At 32.7% G+C, this 21,631-nt stretch overlaps 1 protein-coding gene across 1 annotated transcript; it reads left to right on the top strand.

Annotated features, from left to right (window-relative positions):
- The first annotated feature begins 11,571 nt into the window (after nt 1-11,571).
- LOC18032986 (inositol oxygenase 1) lies at nt 11,572-14,329 on the top strand. Its single transcript, XM_006420603.2, has 10 exons — nt 11,572-11,879; nt 12,405-12,486; nt 12,674-12,878; nt 13,027-13,086; nt 13,161-13,213; nt 13,321-13,443; nt 13,535-13,604; nt 13,697-13,775; nt 13,876-13,957; nt 14,071-14,329. The coding sequence occupies exons 1-10, from the start codon at nt 11,776-11,778 to the stop codon at nt 14,095-14,097; spliced, it is 885 nt and encodes a 294-aa protein (XP_006420666.1). The 5' UTR covers nt 11,572-11,775; the 3' UTR covers nt 14,098-14,329.
- The last annotated feature ends 7,302 nt before the right edge of the window (nt 14,330-21,631 follow it).

Genomic DNA, 21,631 nt, shown 5'->3' with positions numbered 1-21,631 from the left:
TATTGAAAGAGAACTACCGTAACTGGAGAAAAAGTTGAAGAAAAGGGCGTCCATTGTAAATAAGACAAAACCACCTGTCATTTTATCACTTTATTAATTCCAGTCAAACTATTTTCTCTTTGACTACGGTCAGAAAAGCGATAAAGTACAGTATGCCTTTGTATTCGTGTATCACTCCCGAATCAAGCCGTTGATCATATAAGAGTAAAGGAAGGTTTGGTAACACAATAATTTTTAAAATAATTGTTATGAATTGTATTGTAAAAATAATTAAATTTAAAAATAATCAGATAAATATTTAATAAAATTTGTTTTTAAAAATATTGTAAGTATAAGAATGTAAATAATTGAATTTGGTATAATATTGAATAAATTTTATTTAAATATTTATAAATAAAATATTAGAGTCAATTAAATTTAAATTTTAGCAAATTGTTAATTTATGATATGAATAGGAGTACGGAATTATATAAGGATTTTTTGAAAAAAAGTATTATAATATTAATTTAATAAAATTATTAATTTAGCTTATTAGTTGGAGGGTAAAAACGTTATATTATAATAAGGATTATTAATTTATTGAATATTAATTTAAAGAGATTATATTGTATTAAGTTCGGACCATAAGAATTTAATGGACCATACGATTTTCCAATATATATATATACGTATAGACGATATGCAGTATGAGGAGCGAGCAAATTAAAAACGGGCGCATTTAAATTGCAATAAATATTAGTATACTATGACATGCGTTGGGGCTTGAAAGGGAAATTCTCGGACACTGGCTACTGGCACGATCCATTTGGGCCAAGTCACGATCAGGGCCTTAATCCTAGTGGGCTGCCAGCCTAGATATTGAAATTTTTTCACCGATCTGAACTTGTAGATGATCAACGATCAGGTTATTTTGGAAAAATATTTAATTTAAAATAATAATAGACTTCCCAAGCAATTAATACCCTCAATGAGCAAATCGAATTTCGGTTCGGGTTGTTCGGGTATACCCTCATGGGCAAATCGAATTTTGGTTTGGATTGTTCGAGTTTCGATTTGGATTTCAACCCATTTGGTTTAGAGAATTCAATCTAATCGTATTTAAATTATCAATCTAAACCAAACTAAACTGAACCCAAACAGGTTATAAGATACAATCCGAATTGAACTGAACCTGAAATAAATTTTCAGTTCGAGTCAACTTGATCGGAACGCCCACCTCTAAATTTTCCACCCTGTGTGCTGATGTGCCACTCATTTGTTGCTCGATCAATTTTATGATTTGTATAATTACTTACTAGTTACCACCCAGTCCCGCCATCCCCACCTTGAAATTTTAATTTTAAGGTTTGGAATACTACTGGTGAAGTACAATTTTATCCAATTCTGATGGTGTAGCTTCTTTTACTCAGGCTTGGCAGCACGATTGGTGTAGCAGTGTGTAGGTTCTGGAAACCAAGTCGTCAGTTGTGATTGCAGGCTTGCAGCTGCAGATGCAAAGGGTTAATTTCATGCACCGGGACACTGAAGTTCTCATGGCCATTTCAAATGGAGTTGGGTTCTTAAGATTGAATGTGACTTGACCACATTGCCACCTGTAAAAATTTCTATGACTAATTTTTTGTAATTATGCTAGGAGATTCCGTCGCTGGCCTCGCCGTTAAGTACTTCGTTCAAGGTAGCTGAATTGTTTTTTTGTTTCAGGTTATTTCCACTCAGCCCCTAAATGTTTTGATATTTTTCACCGTGTACTCAAATGTTTGAACAATTTTCACCATACACCTAATTCTGTTAATTTGACCGTTATTTTTAACGGAGTTATTTAAAATTTAATTAAATATCTGAAATACCCCTTATCTTGAATTAAAAAAGAATAAAATGAGATAAAATGCTAATCCAATAATTAATATTTACATTAAAAATTCTTAATTAAAGGTAATTAATAATAATCTCATCAATTAACTTATCAAATAAATTTAATTTATCATCATCAAATAATATTTAGGGCATGAACTTCTAAATTTGCCCTTTGACCGTTAGAATAAACGGTCAAATTAACGAATTTGGGTGTGGAGTGGAAATTGGTGAAGCATTTGGGGTCGCGGTGGAAAATATTGAAACATTTGAGTACAGGACGAAATTAACACTTTTTTTAATTTACTTTTTTCAAATTTTTTCGGCGTATATTTTGGTTACTGAAATATGGGGATGCAATAAAAAGGTTGAAATTTTATTGGAAATGTGTGTTGAATCGTGAAATTTGTTTGAAAATAGTCTTGGAGTTTGGCTGAATTTCTGCTATAGAAGAGTTCTTTGATAAAATTTTCATCTTTTTTTTACTGCTTGTGTGATGAATGTTACAACGATTGAAGATTATAATAGAATTAGATGATTCAATTATGAAGTGTGATTGAAATTGAAAAACTAGCTCAAAAGAAGTGTTGTGGAACCCAGCAGTACTAATTATATTGTAGAATTACGCAAATTAGTGATAGGACTTAGGGCTAAATTAGGGCTGACTTTTATTGATTAAATCAAAAGAAAACAAACAATCAATCCTGAACTACAATTCGAGAGGTAGATCAATCTCTCCCAAAACTCCTAATGGTTCCCAATACCAGACAAAACTCAACATAGACCCTAAATGACTCCATAATCTCTTATTTATAGCTAAACCCTAATTAATAACAAAGTTATTAAATTGCCCCTGCCCCTAAAATTACTAAACAGCCCCTGCCCCTTTATATTTTGCGCCTAACATAAGTTTTCATGGGTCTAACAATTAGTTGTCCTTGTTTGTTCGCTATTTTGGTTTCACAAGCGAGTTCTTTCTAAGTAGAAGGCGGTTGATGTTGTCCCTTTTTCAATGTGAAAGGAAAAATATAAATGAAAACAAAAGCTAGAGACATTTATCTTTTAATGATTCAGCTTTAGATGCAAAATTTCTTCTTGAGGGATTTTACTCCATTACATTAGTGAGGAAAGTTAGAATATTTACTGCTTAGTAGTGGTTCATAACTCATTTAGATTCTTATAGAAATTTCAATGCGTCTTTCCAATTGCTTGAAACTTTCTACAAAGATATCTTTTGTTTCATTGTTATGGTGCTAGTGAAGTGTTTTTTTCTTTTCTTCGTGTGATGGACTCAAAAGCAAGGGAATTCACATTTCATCTACATTACTTCTGTCTGCAAGTTATGGACATTAAATAGTTAAATAATTTGACGAGTGATCATGGCATATATTCAAGGGAGAGGTTATTGATCCCTATAAGCAATCCAGAACATCTTATATATGGAACATGTTACATAGAATTAGTCACTTATGTGAAAATGGAAGTAACAGTGCTGTTTCTAGAAGGTGCACCTGGGTAAAAGCCTAGTTATTTGTTGAACATGGTGACCTCTGATCATGGAAGGAGAAAGATAATCAACTTGTTGAGGAGAAACATGCAGGTTGACGATGAAACTACTCAATATTACTTTTCTATTTCTAATGGTGCCATCGGGCTGCTCTCTCTGAATTCTTTGCTGATCTTGCATGGGGAGGGTGGGCTTGCTTGGCTTGAAGGAAATTGACAAAGTAATGCTTGGAATTCAATTTCTTATTCAATTTATCATCTTCCTAGAGGAGTTTATATTTGAATTCAATTATAAGCTAATGATTTTCTGTATAGTACATGTCTATAATTGATATTAGTTTGATGTTGTGGTCAATTGTTCACACTCGGCTTCCCTTTCTGTATTTTCATTGTTGTCTTAAGACAAAGCGTAATTATTTTTAGGTTAATGTGATACATTTTGGCTCCTTAGTTTTTGTGTATTAAGGATCACAATATTCAAGATTAACTTTACTCTTTACCTTATTTGCTAATAAAATTAAAAATCTAGTCAAACGTTTCACAGGAATACCACAGATAAAGAATCAAATAATTAAATAAACATATAATTTTATTATTGCAACATATTAGGGGATAACTATTTCTCCCATGATTGTGAACTCTGGACCAAACATATCATTCTCATCCAGTGTGGCCATTTCTATACTCAAAGCAGCACAACTATCAAGAGTTGGCTTGACATGAGATATTTGTAAATCCTTCATCATTTCATCGGCTTGTTTCGATGTTGAATTCCCATTTTGAATGACAAATGGTATTTCTTTCAGACTTGTGCCTTTAAATTTTTGATAAATTTCTTACTCATATCACTCTAATGATCAAAATGAGAAATTAAAAAAACTCGCACATATATTAAGTGAAAAGTTTATTTATATATAAACTAAATTAAATAAAATTGAAAAGAAAACTTGCCATTTTTTGTAGTTCCCGAATGTCGTTATAGTTCTTAACGACCGAGTCTCCAATAAACAGAGCATCAACATTGTTGAGTGTTAGAAAATGTATATTTATAAAGGAGAAAATTGTCATTTTACACTTCAAGTTCTACTAACATTCCTACTTTTATGTATTTAAATTTCTTGTCATTTAATTATGTGTGTTGTATTATAATTAAGTATTTTATGTATTTTAGGGGCATCATAGTCATTTCACAATAAATGAGAGATCAGACGGCAAAACGGACATCACTTTTGAACTCAGGACGATCGAAAACCTTAGGAAAAGCATAAAAGGAAAAATGGCACTGTTCACATGTATGGTACTATTCATGTGTGCGGTACTGTCTACGTTACTGTTCAAGGCACTGTTCGCATAGACGGATATATGACGTGGCATTGACCAATGATGTGGCATTGACTGATGAGGTGTCACAATCATGTTGGACTAAAATTCTTATGTATTGTTGATGGTGACGTGGCAGCATATTAGTGGACCAAAAATCTCGCGTACGGTACATGCATCACACAGGATTATTTTCAACCAAACCATGTCACTGTTCAACCCTGGTCAAACCGTGTTACTATTCACCCACGTGGTCAAACCGCGTACTGTTGACTGATGACGTGGCGCAATCCCGAGCGTCCAAACTGTTTTTAATCCGATGGCCACGATTTACTCAATGTATCTATAAAAAAGGGGCCTCCCCCCCTAATTTGATATATCTGAATCCATTTTTGGAATCCATTTTCTGTAATTCCTTCTCCATCTTGTATTTTCTATGTATTTTAATAAATTTTCATTTTACCCCTAGTTCAATTATGAGTAGCTAATTTTCTTTCAAGTTTGGGTTGAAGGTGAAGTCTCAACATGTGTCATGGGCTTTATTTGGTAAATTTACTTTCTCTTCCCCTCTATTGTTTGTGGATGTTTTGACTTCTCGTCGACAAATAATACTAATCTTGTTTAGTACCGCCTTGGTTTGACCGGCCCCCTAGTACAATGTTATTATTATTTGACACGATAAGTCCTTAGCACCATATTGATTAGAGCGTGGTTCATGAGGTGTGGATTCCCCCCTCATGATTTAATTGGCATTAATAAGGATTATTTAGCCCATGATGCATGTTGATACGGATCCAGATACCCAAGTACGTCATCTCAATAGATTTCTCTTCAATTTATTCTCGTCATTTCAATTCTAATTTTAAGATAATCTAAGTCACTTTCACCACAAATGCAACCACCCTCATACAAAATTAATTCTACATATAATTAAAATCCACTTCCTCGTGGGATCGACACTCGTCTCCATTAATCTATTCTACAATAGATTCGTGCACTTGCGAGTTCAATAAAATTTGCACAACAGACATCATGCTCATTAACCTACGCAACCTCATAATATAAAAGGAAATTGATAGGTTAATCCTATATTTAAATTTTGGCACCATATATATTAATGAAATTCAATCATCATTTTTCATTACGTATAAATCATCCCATTAATTTATGTACAATTCAATGAACGTACTTTTAAATATTTAAAAATTTATTATATTTTACTAATGTAAGGATTATACAATATATAGCTTTTGAAGTATGTTACACACAACAAAGCATTCAAACTAGTTTATTCGGGATAGCAGTTTCTCCCATAATTATGAACTCTGGACCAAACATATTATTCTCATCCAATGCATCCATTCCTATATTCAAAGTAGCATAACTATCAAGAGCTGGGTCGACATGGGGTGTTTATAAATCCTTCATCATTTCCTCAACTTTTTTCGATGTCGAATTCTCATTTTAAATGGCAAATGGTATTTCTTTCGTACTTGTACTCTCAAATTTTTTTGATAAATTTCTTAGCTATTTTACTCTATTGACCAAAATGAGAAATTAAAAAAAAAATTAAAACCCACACTTACACATATATATATTATTAGAGTACTAAGAAAATTTTTAAGATTATCGGTATACGTCCACTAAATGTGTACGTCTAATAATGGTATACGTCATTTATAACTTTATGCACAGATTAGTGAGTGTCTTAATATTCTTTGTAAAAAACACACACTTACACATATATAGCCATTCATGTCATATGATGAATGATTCATGCAATACGACATGGGCGTATTATTTCTTGAATAAAATGATGAATGAGATAGAGTTATTGTATATATTATCACAAAAGTTATTTTGATTTTTGTAAAAACATTATTAAAATAATTCTCATCAGATTTATAATTTTAAATAGATATCATAAAAATAAATATATACTAACTAATTAAATTCAACAATCATTAATTATAAATAAGGTTGTATCAATTAATTTAATAAACTAGTATAAATTTAACATATCATTAAGATCAACTTACATATTTCTCTACTTTTGCTATGTCCCTCTTATTTTGTGTTGGTGTTATAACTCTGCAATAAAATAATAATAATAATACTAACAACAATAATCTTAGAATACTAATATATATTTTGCCTCTTAATTATGTTAATGTTTATTAATTAGAAAAAAGAAAAATTATTACTCCAACACTGAAAATGCAAAAGGTTCTGATATGAGATTGGCCAACGCCACACCAAGGAACTTTTTGTCAGGATGAAATATTGAAACAGTTTTGTAGTTGTTCAAAAGACTCTTAATTGTTTTGAGAGTACTCATTTCAAATCTTTGTCAATTAATTCTTTTGTCAAAATCTTTAAAACAAAAAAAAAACTATTTATCAACTTTAAATCACATAGTCACACAATAATTATTTGTGAAAAATACAAATTACAAAAACTAATCATTCATTGTGCATTTTTTTGTGGAAAAGAACATATTAATTTGAATGAGTTTAAACGTTGTTGAGTTGAATTATAAGATATAAATTAAGGATGCTATTTTCTGTTATATTATAAATATAAAAATCTTAAAACAAATACTATATTAAGTAAAAAAAACACTACATTGAGTCTGTATTTTAATTATTTTGACTATATTTACTTCATTAAAATGAGGCATCCTTTGTTAAAAAATTATCATAGCATTAAACTAGGACTATTATTATATATTTAATTCATGATATTTTTATTATCAATATTTAATGTGTTCGAGCATATATGTAGTATACTTCTATACTGAGATTGTATGAAATCTATTAATTAAAAGAAATATTAATTAATCAATAACTACCAATCTATTAATTTATGTACAATTGTAGTTGATTGGTGTGAAAACCTCTTCATTTCATTCTTGAAGTTGAGAATTTGAAATTATGAAGTTTCTCATATATGTATATTTGTGTAGTGGGTCGAGAAAAATAATTTATCAGAGGCTAAATTAGATAAGAACAAAAGGTAAAACTTAAACTTTGAATATATAAAATATTTTCTAATATATTTATAATTGTTCTCAATGCTTTTTATATTTTGAAAGCTTTATGCAATAGACTAATTATCAATTCTATTAAATGTATCCTAATCTACATAAACAAGCAAATTATGGTCTATTCCATCTAACTTCAAAGATAATTCTTCACAAATTTCATTGTTAAAAACGTTCTCTCCACAGTTACTATGGAAATTAGAAGAATTATTTTTATTTTTAGAAATTATAAAATATTTGGGCAAATAAGCTCTTCATTACATGTGCTGTGACAATCACTTTCATACATTTTGAGTCAGCTTCTTTTTTTATTTTCATCATCCCTCGAAATCACTAAATCTTTTAGGATAATTACCATGACTAACCTCTCTTCCTCGATAATATTTATGACTGCTCATATTTGATTAATCTTTGGAGCGTCGGGAAGACAATTTAGATTAAGGCAAAGTGGGGTTATTTAAATGTTTAGAACCTTGGCAAATACAAATGATTTAAAGATAATGATACGTGCAATAACAAGTGTCGAAACATTGCATTACATTTTAAAATAAAATATAATACAATGGGGGGCTTACTGTTAGTGAATAAATGAAATGTAAGGCTAGTGTGCTGAAGAGTGAGGGTCTTGGACATGCGTAACTTGTATTGACACCTGTTAAAAAAAAAAGAAAAAGAAAAAAGTAGTCTATAAAAACCAAAGTTGCATAATGAAAGGGGAGGATGGACAAGAGGGAAGAGAAAGGAAAAAAAGGAGGCAGAATATAAAGAAGCAACCAAGAAGAAAGAAAGGCAAAAAGTAGGCAGATCATAGAGAAGCTGGAAAGTCGAGCACCCAAGAAGCCATAAAGAAGTCAAACAATCATGAAGGCACAAAGAGGTGAAGCAGCCAAGAAACAAAAAAGAAACCGAAGATTATGAACCAATGAAAAGCTGAAAGAGAGAGTAATAATAGCAGCAAAAAAACAGAGCTTATTTATTTGCAACAACAATTGGTGCTTTCGTGGACTATTGTTATTGTTAATTAAAGTATAGGTTTCTATAATTATTAGAAGTTAAAGTTTAAATTTTATGTGTTTATACATTTATGAGGGTATTTTAATAAATTTAACAAGAACTACTTGAAAACCTAAAATAATTTTTTATTTTATTCTTAGAACAATTTTTTTATCAGACTCTCACTAACACATGTTGGATTTTTTCCCCCCCCCAAATATTTAATAGTAGTTATGAACTTAAAAATTCAGAATACGTCATGATAAAACTGATTTAGGAGACTTTGATTAAAGTGGGAGTGGAAATGCAATGCCGAATAGGATGGGGAAACTTACAAATTATGGTGGGCTTGCAAAACGAGTGTCCCATAGGCAAACATACGTCTGCAGTACAAGGTACTATCAGCCAGGTCATGTCACCTCACTTAATCGACCGTTGTACGCTATTTAATTAATACATATTCAGAACTTTGATTAATTTTTGGTTTATTAAATTTTGAGTGGGATCTATTTAGTGTAAGTGAAAGGTCTTGCGTAATTCGAATACTTCTTCACAAATACTTCAAAATAATATATTTATATATTTAAAATGATACTTGGGTAAATGAGAAATTGGTATTTAAGATACACCCATGCAGTTGAAAAAATTAAAAAAAAATGCATTTATCTCACGTAGAAAAGAAAGCTAAGACATGACATGTATAAATGTAATTACTCATTTGTATATGAGTCAAAATATAAGTATAGAGGTTCTCTCTTGCGCACACCCGTGGAAGTGGTGCAAATCCTAGTACGATCAGCTTGACTCGTTTAATTTTAGAATTAATTACAATAGTTACAAACTTTTAATTATAACATTTAAGGCAGCCATTATAGCTTCTTAATACAGTTTGTTAGGAACAAGATATCCCTATCAATGTTATTTTAAAACACATATGTTGCACAAAACACAATTGTATTGAGTTTTCCTCGCTCTTTTGACATTTATTCGTGTCAAAGAGTTCAAGCACACTAGAAGTTCAATGAAAAACAATTTAGAAGTGTAATAAAATTGTTTCGTTCCCTCTAGGGAAACATTTGCCTTTCAAACCTAAAGCACTTGATAGTAGTAGGTGTGGTAAATTTATTTTAAAGAAGTTAAGAGCATGAGAGTATTCTAATCTCTCGAACATTTGTCTTTCAAACATAGCTGGATCCCATATTTATCTTTTATTAAGGAACCAAAAAATTAAATTAAACCAAGGGAGAAATCTCATTTTCTCAACCAAACAACTATCAACAAGTAATTTTAAAAAATTTATCAGGACAACATAAATCAAATCTATTAAAGCACAATTTAAAGAATCTACTCCACCCACCTACATTAGGTAGGGAGAAATCTATCTCTACCCAATTATTAAAATTTAGAAAGGAACAGAGCCTCAATATATGCTAAGATCTAAACCCATGCTCTGCCTCAAATTAGTTACTTATTAGCTATCGTCCCATTGGCTTAATATTATTTTTTAAGCCCACAAATTTGAATAGAGTTTTTAACACCCCTTTAAAACCCTTATAACACCTCTTTTCAATTTTATTCCTAAAATGCCCCCAGTTTAATTTGCGAAAAATAAATTGATATATTAAAATTAATCATCTTCCTATAAATTTTTATTATTAAGAAAAAAAGTAATTATTTTAAGTTCTTATGTATAAGATACAAAAAAATCTTAAAATCTTAAATAATTTCTCTCTCCACAACTCTAAGCAAAAATTATTTTTAATTAAAATTTAAAATGTGAATATAAATTATGAAAGGAGAGTGTAAAAAGTTTGTTAAAAAGATAATTTGTTTAAGCATTTAATTGAACTCCCATTCAAAATAAGAAATGAATTAGTTTACTTTTAGTTATTTAGGTAATTTCGATAAAGAAGTAGCTTTACGAGGAATTTTGAGGAGTGTCAAAAGGCTTTCTCATTTACTTGACGTATGTTTTAGGCTGTGGGCTGTAGGCCAGGGGCCTTCCATATGAAAATAGACCGGTCCAACCCAACAACTCATTTGGTTTATTATTTATTATGATTTTTTTGAAGATGGAACTAATATTTAATGTAAGGTTTAAGTTTGGTCAATGCAGTAGCTGAATCAGCATTCAAATCGTGAATGTACAAGCATAATAGGAAGTAGTAGTAATTGTGACTCATGAATAAGAAGAAAAAAATGATTTTGTATTTTATTTTGGAAAAAACGAAAATCTGTAAAAGGGAAAATATCTGGCAATTAAACTTCGAACGATTTAGAATAATAAACTAATTATTATGTCAAAAATGGAGTTGCACGACTATTAACGAAAATAATAACGGACAGAACAAATAGAAAATTATCATAAATTTTGTAATATTTGGTGGAGCAAAGGACAGGATAGACACAAGATCGTGGCGTGGCATTACCAAATTGAGTCCTAACAACAAAAGAATCCCACGAAAACAAAACAACTCAAAAATGGAAACTGATATGGATTAATTTCGGATTACTCCTCGTAAATTAAATATTTTTAAATGGTCTCTTTTATTTTTAAAAATCTTAATTTTATCTTTTATTTTTTGAAAAAGCTAAAAAAAATTAATCCGTCCTTATTTTTATTTTTTTGATTAAATATAAAGATAATTGAATTTTTTTAAAAAAATAAGATGAATGATTTAAAGGTAGTATAGTTTGAAATTTATCGGATTAAAAGATTCATATTAGGAGGAAAGTAGCTGTCCTTGACTGGATGCCACGTCATGTGGGGCTTATCGAAACCGTCAAGACTCTAGGCAGCCGACAGCTTCGCGGGGCCCAAGAGTTAATACACGAACACGCAAAGAGATTTTGCATGGAAAAGTTTCTGAATTTGAGGAGAAGGGCTTCTGTTTTTCTTCGAGTCCTTGGCAAGAAAAATTTACGTGCTGAGGGCTTGAATCCTCAGAATTCTCAGGGAAGGACTTTTCCGGCTGCCTATAAATAGATAAATCACTCAACGCCAAGAAAATGCAACAACAAGAAGGAGAAGGAGAATCACCAGGCTCTGCAATTGGCACAGGATGGCTGTTCTCGCTGATTCAAATGACAACGAATTGGAGCAGCTGCAGGATGGAGGAGAAGGATTCACGGTGCCTGAGACTAATTCGTTTGGTCAAACTTTCAGGTTTGCTTGCTGATACCCCCCTTTTTTTTTAATTTAACTAAGAGCAGTAGGAACAAAAATAAAATTTATAGTGGCAACGGTGGATTATATTAGTTTATAATGGCAATGATGGATTGATTTTAAGGCATAATGATGAAAGAATTAGTGGGAGATTAAAATTTTCTCCCCCATCAACATATAATGTTTGTACAGTAACTCAATAATATTTGATTAATCATGATTGTTGTTACCCCCAAAGCCTTCTTAGTTCTTTGCTCTGTTTTGTTGTTGAATAATAATAATAATTGTAACTTTTACATATAACATATTGTTGCAAGTCAGATGTAAGCTTAAGGCCTAACACAAAACGTAAAGATTGATTACTTTGTTCTTAGAAATGGATAGGGTATAGGCTTTATAATGCTACCTACATTGTCAAACTTAGAATCCGTAATAATTTCTAGATTTCTGTCCTTGTGTTTATTCTCTTACTTGCCTTTAATCTATTTTCCGCTAACAATTAAGTTAACCTGCCATGTAAAATAGGGATTATGGTGTTGAAAGTGAGCGGCAAAAGGGCGTGGAGGAATTCTATAGAACTCAACATATTAATCAGACCTGTGACTTTGTAAGCAAGCTGCCTTCGGGTCATCATCATTTCTTTCCAACACTAATCATATAATTCTATTTCGGAAATTATCTGTCATGGAGATACTCGACATAGTTCATTTACGAATAAAATGATCGTCTTGTTTTCAGTTCGTAGTATTTTTCTTGTTTAAATCAAGTTAACCTGAATGTTTCCATATATATAGGTGAAAAGGATGAGAGAAGAGTATGGAAAACTGAATAGGGTGGAAATGAGTATATGGGAATGCTGTGAGCTACTAAATGAATTTGTTGATGAGAGTGATCCCGACCTTGATGAGCCTCAAATTGAGCACTTGCTGCAGACAGCCGAGGCCATTAGGAAGGACTATCCTAATGAGGATTGGCTACATTTGACCGGTCTCATCCATGGTAAATCAATCATCTGGCTCTTAGTATCTGAAAATTTAACTGAAAATATATATGATTGTCATGATCTTAACCAGGAAAAAAAAAGGAGTAATTTTAAATGTTTTGCTTCAGAAGAAATGAATTAATTTTGTTTCTTGATGGATCTCAGATCTTGGAAAGGTTCTTCTTCATCCTGATTTTGGGGAACTTCCTCAGTGGGCTGTTGTTGGTGAGTAAAATGTCTTCTATTTTGATGATTGTTCTATATTTTGCTTTATCTACTGATCAGGAACATAATTACAGGTGACACATTCCCCGTTGGTTGTGCCTTTGATGAATCAATTGTTCACCACAAGGTCTTACTTTCGACAAATTTCATTGCCGAATCTTTTTATTTTATAATTTTTTTTTTCCATTTTGGTTTCTGAAAGCTTGCATTTATAATTTTTTCATGGTGGTACAGTATTTTAAGGAGAATCCAGACTACAACAATCCTGCTTTTAACACCAAATATGGAGCTTATTCAGAAGGCCGTGGATTAGACAATGTGTTGATGTCATGGGGCCATGATGACTACATGTACTTGGTAAAATTTTGCAAAACCTTCTATTGGAAAATCAAGCTCTGTTTCTTCTACTTATTTCAATGACATCATTATCGGGGTTCCTTATATTCAGGTAGCTAAGGAGAATAAGACCACTCTGCCGTCAGCCGGCCTTTTCATAATCAGATACCATTCTTTCTATGGTGAGAAACTGGAAAAAAAATAAATAAAGGAATTTATTAATGTTGTAGTTACAAACTTAATGTTTTTATTGAACTGTTTGTTGATCTTGCAGCCTTACACCGGGCAGATGCATATAAGCACTTGATGAATGAGGAAGATATTGAGAATCTGAAGTGGCTTAAAATATTCAAGTAAGAACACCCATTAATTAACCTGTTAATAACTTTGTAACGAGGGAAGACTGTCGTTACATATCATGATTTTTCTCATGCTATGCTCTTAATTTTGCAGCAAGTATGACCTCTACAGCAAGAGCAAAGTTCGAGTTGATGTCGAGAAAGTCAAGCCATATTATCTCAGTCTCATTGAAAAGGTACTCAGTTAAAACAGCAGCCTTAGCTGAACACAAATATTACAACCAAAAATGTATCTTCCATTGTTACTTTTCCAATTTCTTATGAGAAAATTTAAACTACTCCGTTGCAGTACTTTCCGGAAAAGCTGAGATGGTGAAATTTGGGGCTCGAAAACAGCTTGATGTTCAACAGAATGCAGCAAGCAATATTGCATAGATGACTATCTCTATTTTGGGGCAGGGTTGGATTAGACATGCTGACTGGGTTACTTAATAACTTCGTTTCTACTTCAATAAGTTTGTAATGTAATCTATCAAGTGATTTCTTTTCAAACGGAATCTTTCTTTTTCTCTAGAGACAATCTTTCGAATTTTCTCAGTTACCAAACACTCGAATCAATAATGGAAAATACTGCATCCAACTCCCAAATCCTATTAACACCTCTACTTAGTATTGAAAAATTGTAGTGAGTCAATAATTGAAAGTATACTGATCAAATTGCAACAAAACGTAAATTCATATAAGTAAATAACAAGTCAAAGTTAGTAAACAAGGTTGCAGTAAATCGTTAGAGTAGTAATAAAATAAGCAACAGAAAAGAAAATGAAAAACATAAAGAAAAGAAAAAAGAAAAAATCTGAGGCCTGTTAAACAACAGTCTCTTTAAAACAGATTTATCACCCACTACGATGCTTTAGGTTTGTTGGTATCTATTTCCCAGGATACAACGGGAACGAATTATTCATCAAGTACAGACAAATAATTCTGACGAACAGAAATAGTGTTTGTTATGTTTAAAACAAAAGACGAAGACTGCCTTTTATATACATGAGGGTATGTAACTGTTGAACAAAAATTGAATATTTGAATTCAATTTTTGATTTAATTTACTTATGGAACAACCCATTGAATTCAAAATAGTCAATTCTGTAACAACTCAAAATTTATAACCAATGTAACAGCCCAATGAATTCAAAATATTCAATTATGTAACAGTTCAAAATTTATTCACAAATCAAAACTACTTTTAATTGTGAAAACTGTTACGAAATTTAAAAGGAAAGGAAAAAAAAAGGTGGCCATGCGGAGCTGAGTGACTTGTATGCAATAAGTTTGATTTAGAATAAGTCCATTAGAAGCCCTTGAGATTTTAATCCCCATAATGACATCTGCAAGACCCATGTCTTTCATGTCAAACTTAGACTTCAACATACTCTTAATAGATTTAATCATGTCATCATCACTCCCAACAATGAGCATGTCATTAATATATAAACATAAAATGACAGTCATTTTTTATTTTTTTGACATAAACACATTTGTCACATTCGTTGATCTTAAAGCCATTTGTGATCATTGTATGATCAAATTTTTCATATATGCCATTGTTTTGGTGCTTGTTTCAAGCCATATAATGACTTCACCAATTTACAGACTTTCTTTTCTTGTCTCGAAGCTATAAGACCTTCAGGCTACTCCATGTAGATTTCTCCATCTAAATCTCCATTTATAAAAGTTTTCTTTACATCCATTTGATGTATTTCGAGATTGAGCAAAGCTGTAGTCGCTATTATCACCCGAATGGAATTTATTCTCATAACAAGAGAATAAGTATCAAAGTAATCAAGGTCTTCTCATTGCTTATAACCTTTAACTACAAGCCTAGCCTTGCACTTATTGATTGATCCATCGGCTTTCATTTTCATTTTGAAAATCCATTTATACCTTAACAGTTTACATCCTGGAGGAAGATCTACTAGCTCCTAAGTATATTTTTGTAAAATGGATTCAACCTCATTACTAATGGCTTCTTTCCACAAAGCGCTTTCAAGTGAAGTTACAGCTTCCTTAAAGCTTTGAGGTTCACTTTTTAACAAAAACGTCAGAAAGTCTAGACCAAAAGACTTTTCTATTCTAACTTTTTTGCTACATCTGACCTCAACTTCTTGTTCTTCTTTTTGAACTTCTTCTTCTTGAGCTTCACAATTTCCTTCATTTTGACTGCCTTTAATGGTAGTTTCATGAAATTGTTGTAGTTCTCTCGATTCCTCTCCAGAATTACAAGGAAACACATGTTCGAAAAATGATGCATTTCTTGATTCTATTATTGTATTTTTATAGACATCTGGAACTTTATATTCATGCACAAGAAATTGATAAGCATTATTGTTATGTGCCTAACTGATGAAAATGTAATCAATAGTTTTTTGTCCTATTTTTACTTTCTTACGTGAAGGAACCACTACTTTAGCAAGACACCCCCATACTCGTAAGAACTTGTAAGAATGTGCTCTACCTTTCCACAACTAATACGAGGTTTTATCTTCTTACTTTTAGGGTATCTTATTTAACAACTTTCAGGTTTTATCTTCTTATTTAATTAGTTGATAAGACAACTTTTCCCCACATATTCTAAGATAACACAGAACTTATCAACGTTGCATTCATCATTTCCTTTAAGGTTCGATTTTTTTCATTCTGCAATCCCATTAGATTGAGGTGAATAAGGAGTTGTGACTTAATGTATGATTCCACTTTATTCACATAATATCCCAAACGGAACAACATACTCACCACCACGGTCACTCCTTTATTCTTTGATTTTCCTATTAAGTTGATTCTCAACTTCATTTTTCTAGAGAACAAAATTTTTTAAAGCTTCATTTTTACTTTTCAACAAGTATATATAGCAATATTTTGTGTAGTCGGCAATAAAGATAATAAAATATTTATTACTACCTCTTGTTTGAATGAATTTAAAATCACATATATCAGTATGTATTAAATCAAGTGGTTCAATATTTCTTTTAATTGTTTGAAAAGATGACCTTGTTAATTTTATCTCGACACAAGTTTCACACTTATGTTTTAAATCAATTTGGAAATTGGGAATATGCTTCATGTTAATTAATTTACAAAAAGAATTAAAATTAACATGTCCTAATCTACCATGCCAAAAGATTAGAAGACTTAAGTAAATAAGCAGAAGAACTAACTTTATTATTAAATTTTTGTTTCACAGTCATTACATTAAGCTTAAACTGCCCATCATTGATATAACCCTTTCCCACATACATTCCATTCTTAAACAAAACTACCTTATCTGACTCAAACACCATCTAGAAGCCATGTTTCTTCAACAGCGATCTAGACACTAAGTTCTTCCAAATCTCTAGCATATAAAACACATTGTTCAGAGTTAGCTCTTTCCTAGAAGTCATCTTCAGAATCACCTTCCCTTGACCCTGGATCTCAGACATAGTTGAATCCCCCATAAACAACTTCTCTCCATTGCTAACAGCTTCAAATGAAATGAACAACTCTCTGTGAGCATACATGTCTAATTGCTCCTGTGTCAATCCACCATTCTTTCGGATTAAAACCGACCAGATTCACTTCAAAAACCACTATTGAGAGGTTAATGTTTGAAACATTTTGAGTGATGTTTTCCACGACATTTGTCTCTCGGTTCTTCTTAGGCAATCTGCAATCCAAAGCCTTATGACCCATCTTGTCATAGTTGAAGCACTTTCCTTGAAATTTTGCTTGCTTCTTGAAGACTCCTCCTTCGGACTCAGCTTTTTATTTTTCTTACTTTTATGTTCATGTTCAATAACATTTTCCTTAACCACAGAAACAACCCTTTTTTTTAATGCAATTCTATTGTCTTCCTTAATTCGATGCTTCACAACCAACCCTTCAATGTTCATCTCCTTGCGTTTGTGCTTCAAATAACTCTTGAAATCTTTCCAAGCAAGAGGCAATTTTTAAATAATAGCAGCCACTTGAAAAGTTTTACTTAGCATTATCCTTTCAGTAAGGATTTCTGAAAGTATGATCTAAAGCTCTTATACTTGACTCATCACAGTTTTAAAGTCCACCATTTTATAGTCTATGAAGCAGCCAACAACAAACTTTTTGGTACCAGCATCCTCAATATTATATTTTCAGTCTAAAGACTCTTATAGTTCTTTGGCTGTTCTTTTTCCAATGTATACATTATACAAGGTATCACTGAGCCCATTCATGACACAATTCTGACATAAGAAATCTGAATGATGGCATGTATCAATTGTACTGAAAACTTGAACATCGGTTTCACCTAGAGATGGCAAAAGTCTGGGTCGGGTCCGGGTTTGGGGATGCCCGGGACCGACCCGGATGTCAAACGTAGCTACCCGGACCCGCACCGTGCCCGGAATTTTTCTATGCGGGCCGGGCACATGCCCAGCACTATCCGGGCACGGGTTTTTTTTCGGGTTTTCTCTACCCGGATTTGAGTGATGATGACAGAATCAGAAAAATTGTTTCAACTGTGACCCCAATGCCCCTTTCAATCAATCCCAGGTCCCTTCACTCTCTAACCTCCCCTTTTTATTGTTATCATCACACTAGCTACCTCCCTGTTACTTGTGTAAAAGTAGATTCCGTTAACTAATTTATATTTGTTATATGTTTTTTTATTTGTTATATATATATATATATATTTCAATTATGGTATATAGATATCAGACCTGCGAAGCAGCATGCAAAAGAACTGGCCAACACTGGCTTGCCCAAGCGGGAATGGCATAACATTTTGGTCCCATGAATGGGAGAAACACGGCACTTGCTCTGAGTCTGTGCTTAACCAAATCAATCTCCTCCAAGCTCTCAAAATCAAAATCCCACTTGCAAACCCAACTTGCAAAAACCGTCCTTTCTCACAACACACAAAAATTAAAACGCAAATCACTTGCAGCTGATATGGTGACAAAACAATGGAGTGAGAGTGTGAGACCAGCTATGGTGGCGGACGCCGTCACACGGTGGCTGCTGCTGAGAAGCTGACCAAACAGTGAAGAGCTCTTTGACGGACTGACGAGTGACGACTGTGCTTTGCGGTTCGTAGAGGGAGAGGCGCGGTCAACTGTCAATACTGCATCGCCATCGGTGAAGGATGGGTGGTGGCTGTTGGTGGAGAGACGGAGGGAGGAGGTGCCGATTCTGAGACTTGTCGCGAATTCGCGATTTAGGGTTGGCTGGTTGGGTTTGGGGGAATTTGGGCAAAGGAAAATGGAATTTTCGTTTTTATATTTTCTTTTTTTTTTACTTAATAAAAAAGCGGGCACGGGTCCGAGTTCCGGGTTCTTGGTGTTGTGACCGGACCCGTGCCCGGAAACAGCCGGGCATTGAAAATCAATGCCCGGCTCCGCTTTTTTCATGCAAACTCGGACCGAATGTACCAGGTCCGGTCCGGGCGGGCTTTTCTGCCATCTCTAGTTTCACCCTCTTTGGGTTTAGGAGCATTCTCCGTCAAGAACCTCACAAGATTTAACGTGGTCAGATAAAAGAACATTTTTTGCTGCCAATGTTTAAAATTTTGTCCAGTGAATTTCTCTAGCCTTTCTGCATGATTTAAAAGAATAGCCACAGAGGCTGGTTCTTTCACAATAGAGGGCCCATCAACAGATGTTAAAATAAGGGTAGTCTCAGTCACAACTGATATTGCATCAGTGCTTTCAATTGCCATCTCAACTTTAAATTTGTTTAAAGATTATTGAAAAATTATAGTGAGTCAACAATTGAAAGTATATTGATCAAATTGCAACAAAACGTAAATTCATATAAATAAACAACAAGTGAAAGTTAGTAAACAAGGTTGCAGTAAATCGTTGGAGTAGTAACAAAATAAGCAACGGAAAAGAAAATGAAAAACAAAAAGAAAAGAAAAAGAAAAAACCCAAGGCCAGTTAAACAACAATCTCCTTAAAGTAGATTTACCATACACTACAATATTTTAGGTTCGTTGGTATCTATTTCTCAGGATACAACGGGAACGAATTATTTGTCAAGCACAGATAAATAATTTCGACAAATAACAACAGCGTAGAATCTCGATCAAAACAGAACGGCAGAGGAGGAAAATGTTTTTAAGTGCTCTATGTGTTTGTTGTATCTAAAATAAAAGAGGAAGATTGCCTTTGATATACATGAGGATATGTAACTGCTGAATAAAAATTGAATATTTGATTTAATTTGCTTCTATAACAGCCCATTTAATTCAAAATATTCAATTTTGTAATAGCTTAAAATTTATTCACAAATTAAAATTGCTTTTAATTGTGAAAACTGTTACAAAATTTAAAAGGAAAAGAAGTAAAAAACGTGGCCATGCGGGCCTGGGTGACTTGTACGTATGACGTACACGAGTTCAAACAAAGCAGGCTTGGATTTGCACCCCCATGCGCACGCGCGTATAAAGAGAGCCTCTATCTTTAAAATTCTTGCTCATGTGTGAATGAGTATCTATGCATAAACACAAATCATTTTGCTTATTTTTCCCTTGTGGGATAAGTTCCATTTCCTTTTAAATTTCGAACTTCAAGGGTGCACTTTGAGAGTTAATTTCTCATTCACCCAAGCATCATTTTGAGCATAAAAATATATAATTTCGAAGTATTTACGGAGTAAAATTCGAACCTCTCAAGATTTTTTACTTTCGTTAAGTGGGTCCCACTCAAAAAGTGTCCTTAAAATAGCATACTAATATGTTATTTTTTCAACACTTAGTTCTATTGAACTTGATAAATAAAAAAAGATGAGTATCTCATTTATGTTATTTTGAGTATACAAATATACTATTTCGAAGTATTCACGGAGTAGAATTCAAACCTCTAAAAAATTTTCACTTTCTCTAAGTGGATCCTGAAATATGAGTGTGCAACCCAAGAGGGGGGGTGAATTGGAATTTTAAAAATTATACTAACAAATCCACACAACAAGCAATCTAATGTCTTAATAAAAATTGAAAGCAATAAGTTCAATCAAAGCACAATAATTAAATAGCAAGGGAAGAGAAAGCAAACTCAAGGATTTTTACGTGGTTCGGCAATCCCCGCCTACGTCCACGCCTCCAAGCACACCGGGCTTGAGGATTTCACTATCCAAGCCTTTCCAAGGCTTCAAACGTTTACAATTGACTTCAAGGTGTCAATGAACCTTTACAACAAGAGATTATCTCTCCAATCTCTTCACTCCAAGTGTTTCTCACACTTGTACTCTCACAATTTGATGAGAAATGAAAATTACAACAAAAACTTTCTTTAAGAGTGGATTTACAAATGATAACTCAATGAAGATTTAATCTATGGAGATTTTCGAATTTGAAGCTCAATATAAGTTGTGTGCACTTGTTTATGCTTGCTTGAGTTACCAAAAATGAATTGGTTTTGAGTTTATATAGTTTGAACTCAAAAACTAGCCGTTACTAGCCGTTATGCACATTTTTTGTCGTAATTGGCTTGCCGTTTAACCATATCCGGTAAGCCGCTTTCGTTCTGGTGCTTACTGCCCCGTATCCGGGTTGCCGTTTATCAGTATCCGGTAAGCCGCTTGCTACAGTAACTGCTACAGTAAAACATTTCCTAAAATTTATAATTTGACCCCAAAACTTTATAAAACTGTAGTATAGCCCAAAACGTTATGAAACTTTGTAAATAAGTCCAATTTCAGAATTTCTAAATAATTCTTCGTTAACCCCAAACTTTCTGAAATTATGACTTTGCCCAAACTTTGTGAAATTATATAATGACCCCAAAACCATTTAAATAATTTCAAATAAGTCCAAATCCGAAACTTTAAAAACATTATCAAAGCTTTTAAAATACATGTGGTTTGTTATCATCAAAATCAATATTTATACCCATATA

The sequence above is a fragment of the Citrus clementina genome, unplaced genomic scaffold, assembly GCF_000493195.1.
Source record: "Citrus clementina cultivar Clemenules unplaced genomic scaffold, Citrus_clementina_v1.0 scaffold_9, whole genome shotgun sequence".
Taxonomy (NCBI): Eukaryota; Viridiplantae; Streptophyta; class Magnoliopsida; order Sapindales; family Rutaceae; genus Citrus; species Citrus x clementina.
This window is presented reverse-complemented; position numbering and strand designations above follow the sequence as displayed.

Excerpts from the sequence above, each read along its gene's own strand:
- LOC18032986 (XM_006420603.2), top strand. The coding sequence starts at position 11,776 with ATGGCTGTTCTCGCTGATTCAAATGACAACGAATTGGAGCAGCTGCAG. Across the intron at positions 11,880-12,404 it reads TCGTTTGGTCAAACTTTCAG|GGATTATGGTGTTGAAAGTG; the intron begins GTTTGCTTGCTG and ends CATGTAAAATAG. Across the intron at positions 12,879-13,026 it reads TTTGACCGGTCTCATCCATG|ATCTTGGAAAGGTTCTTCTT; the intron begins GTAAATCAATCA and ends GATGGATCTCAG.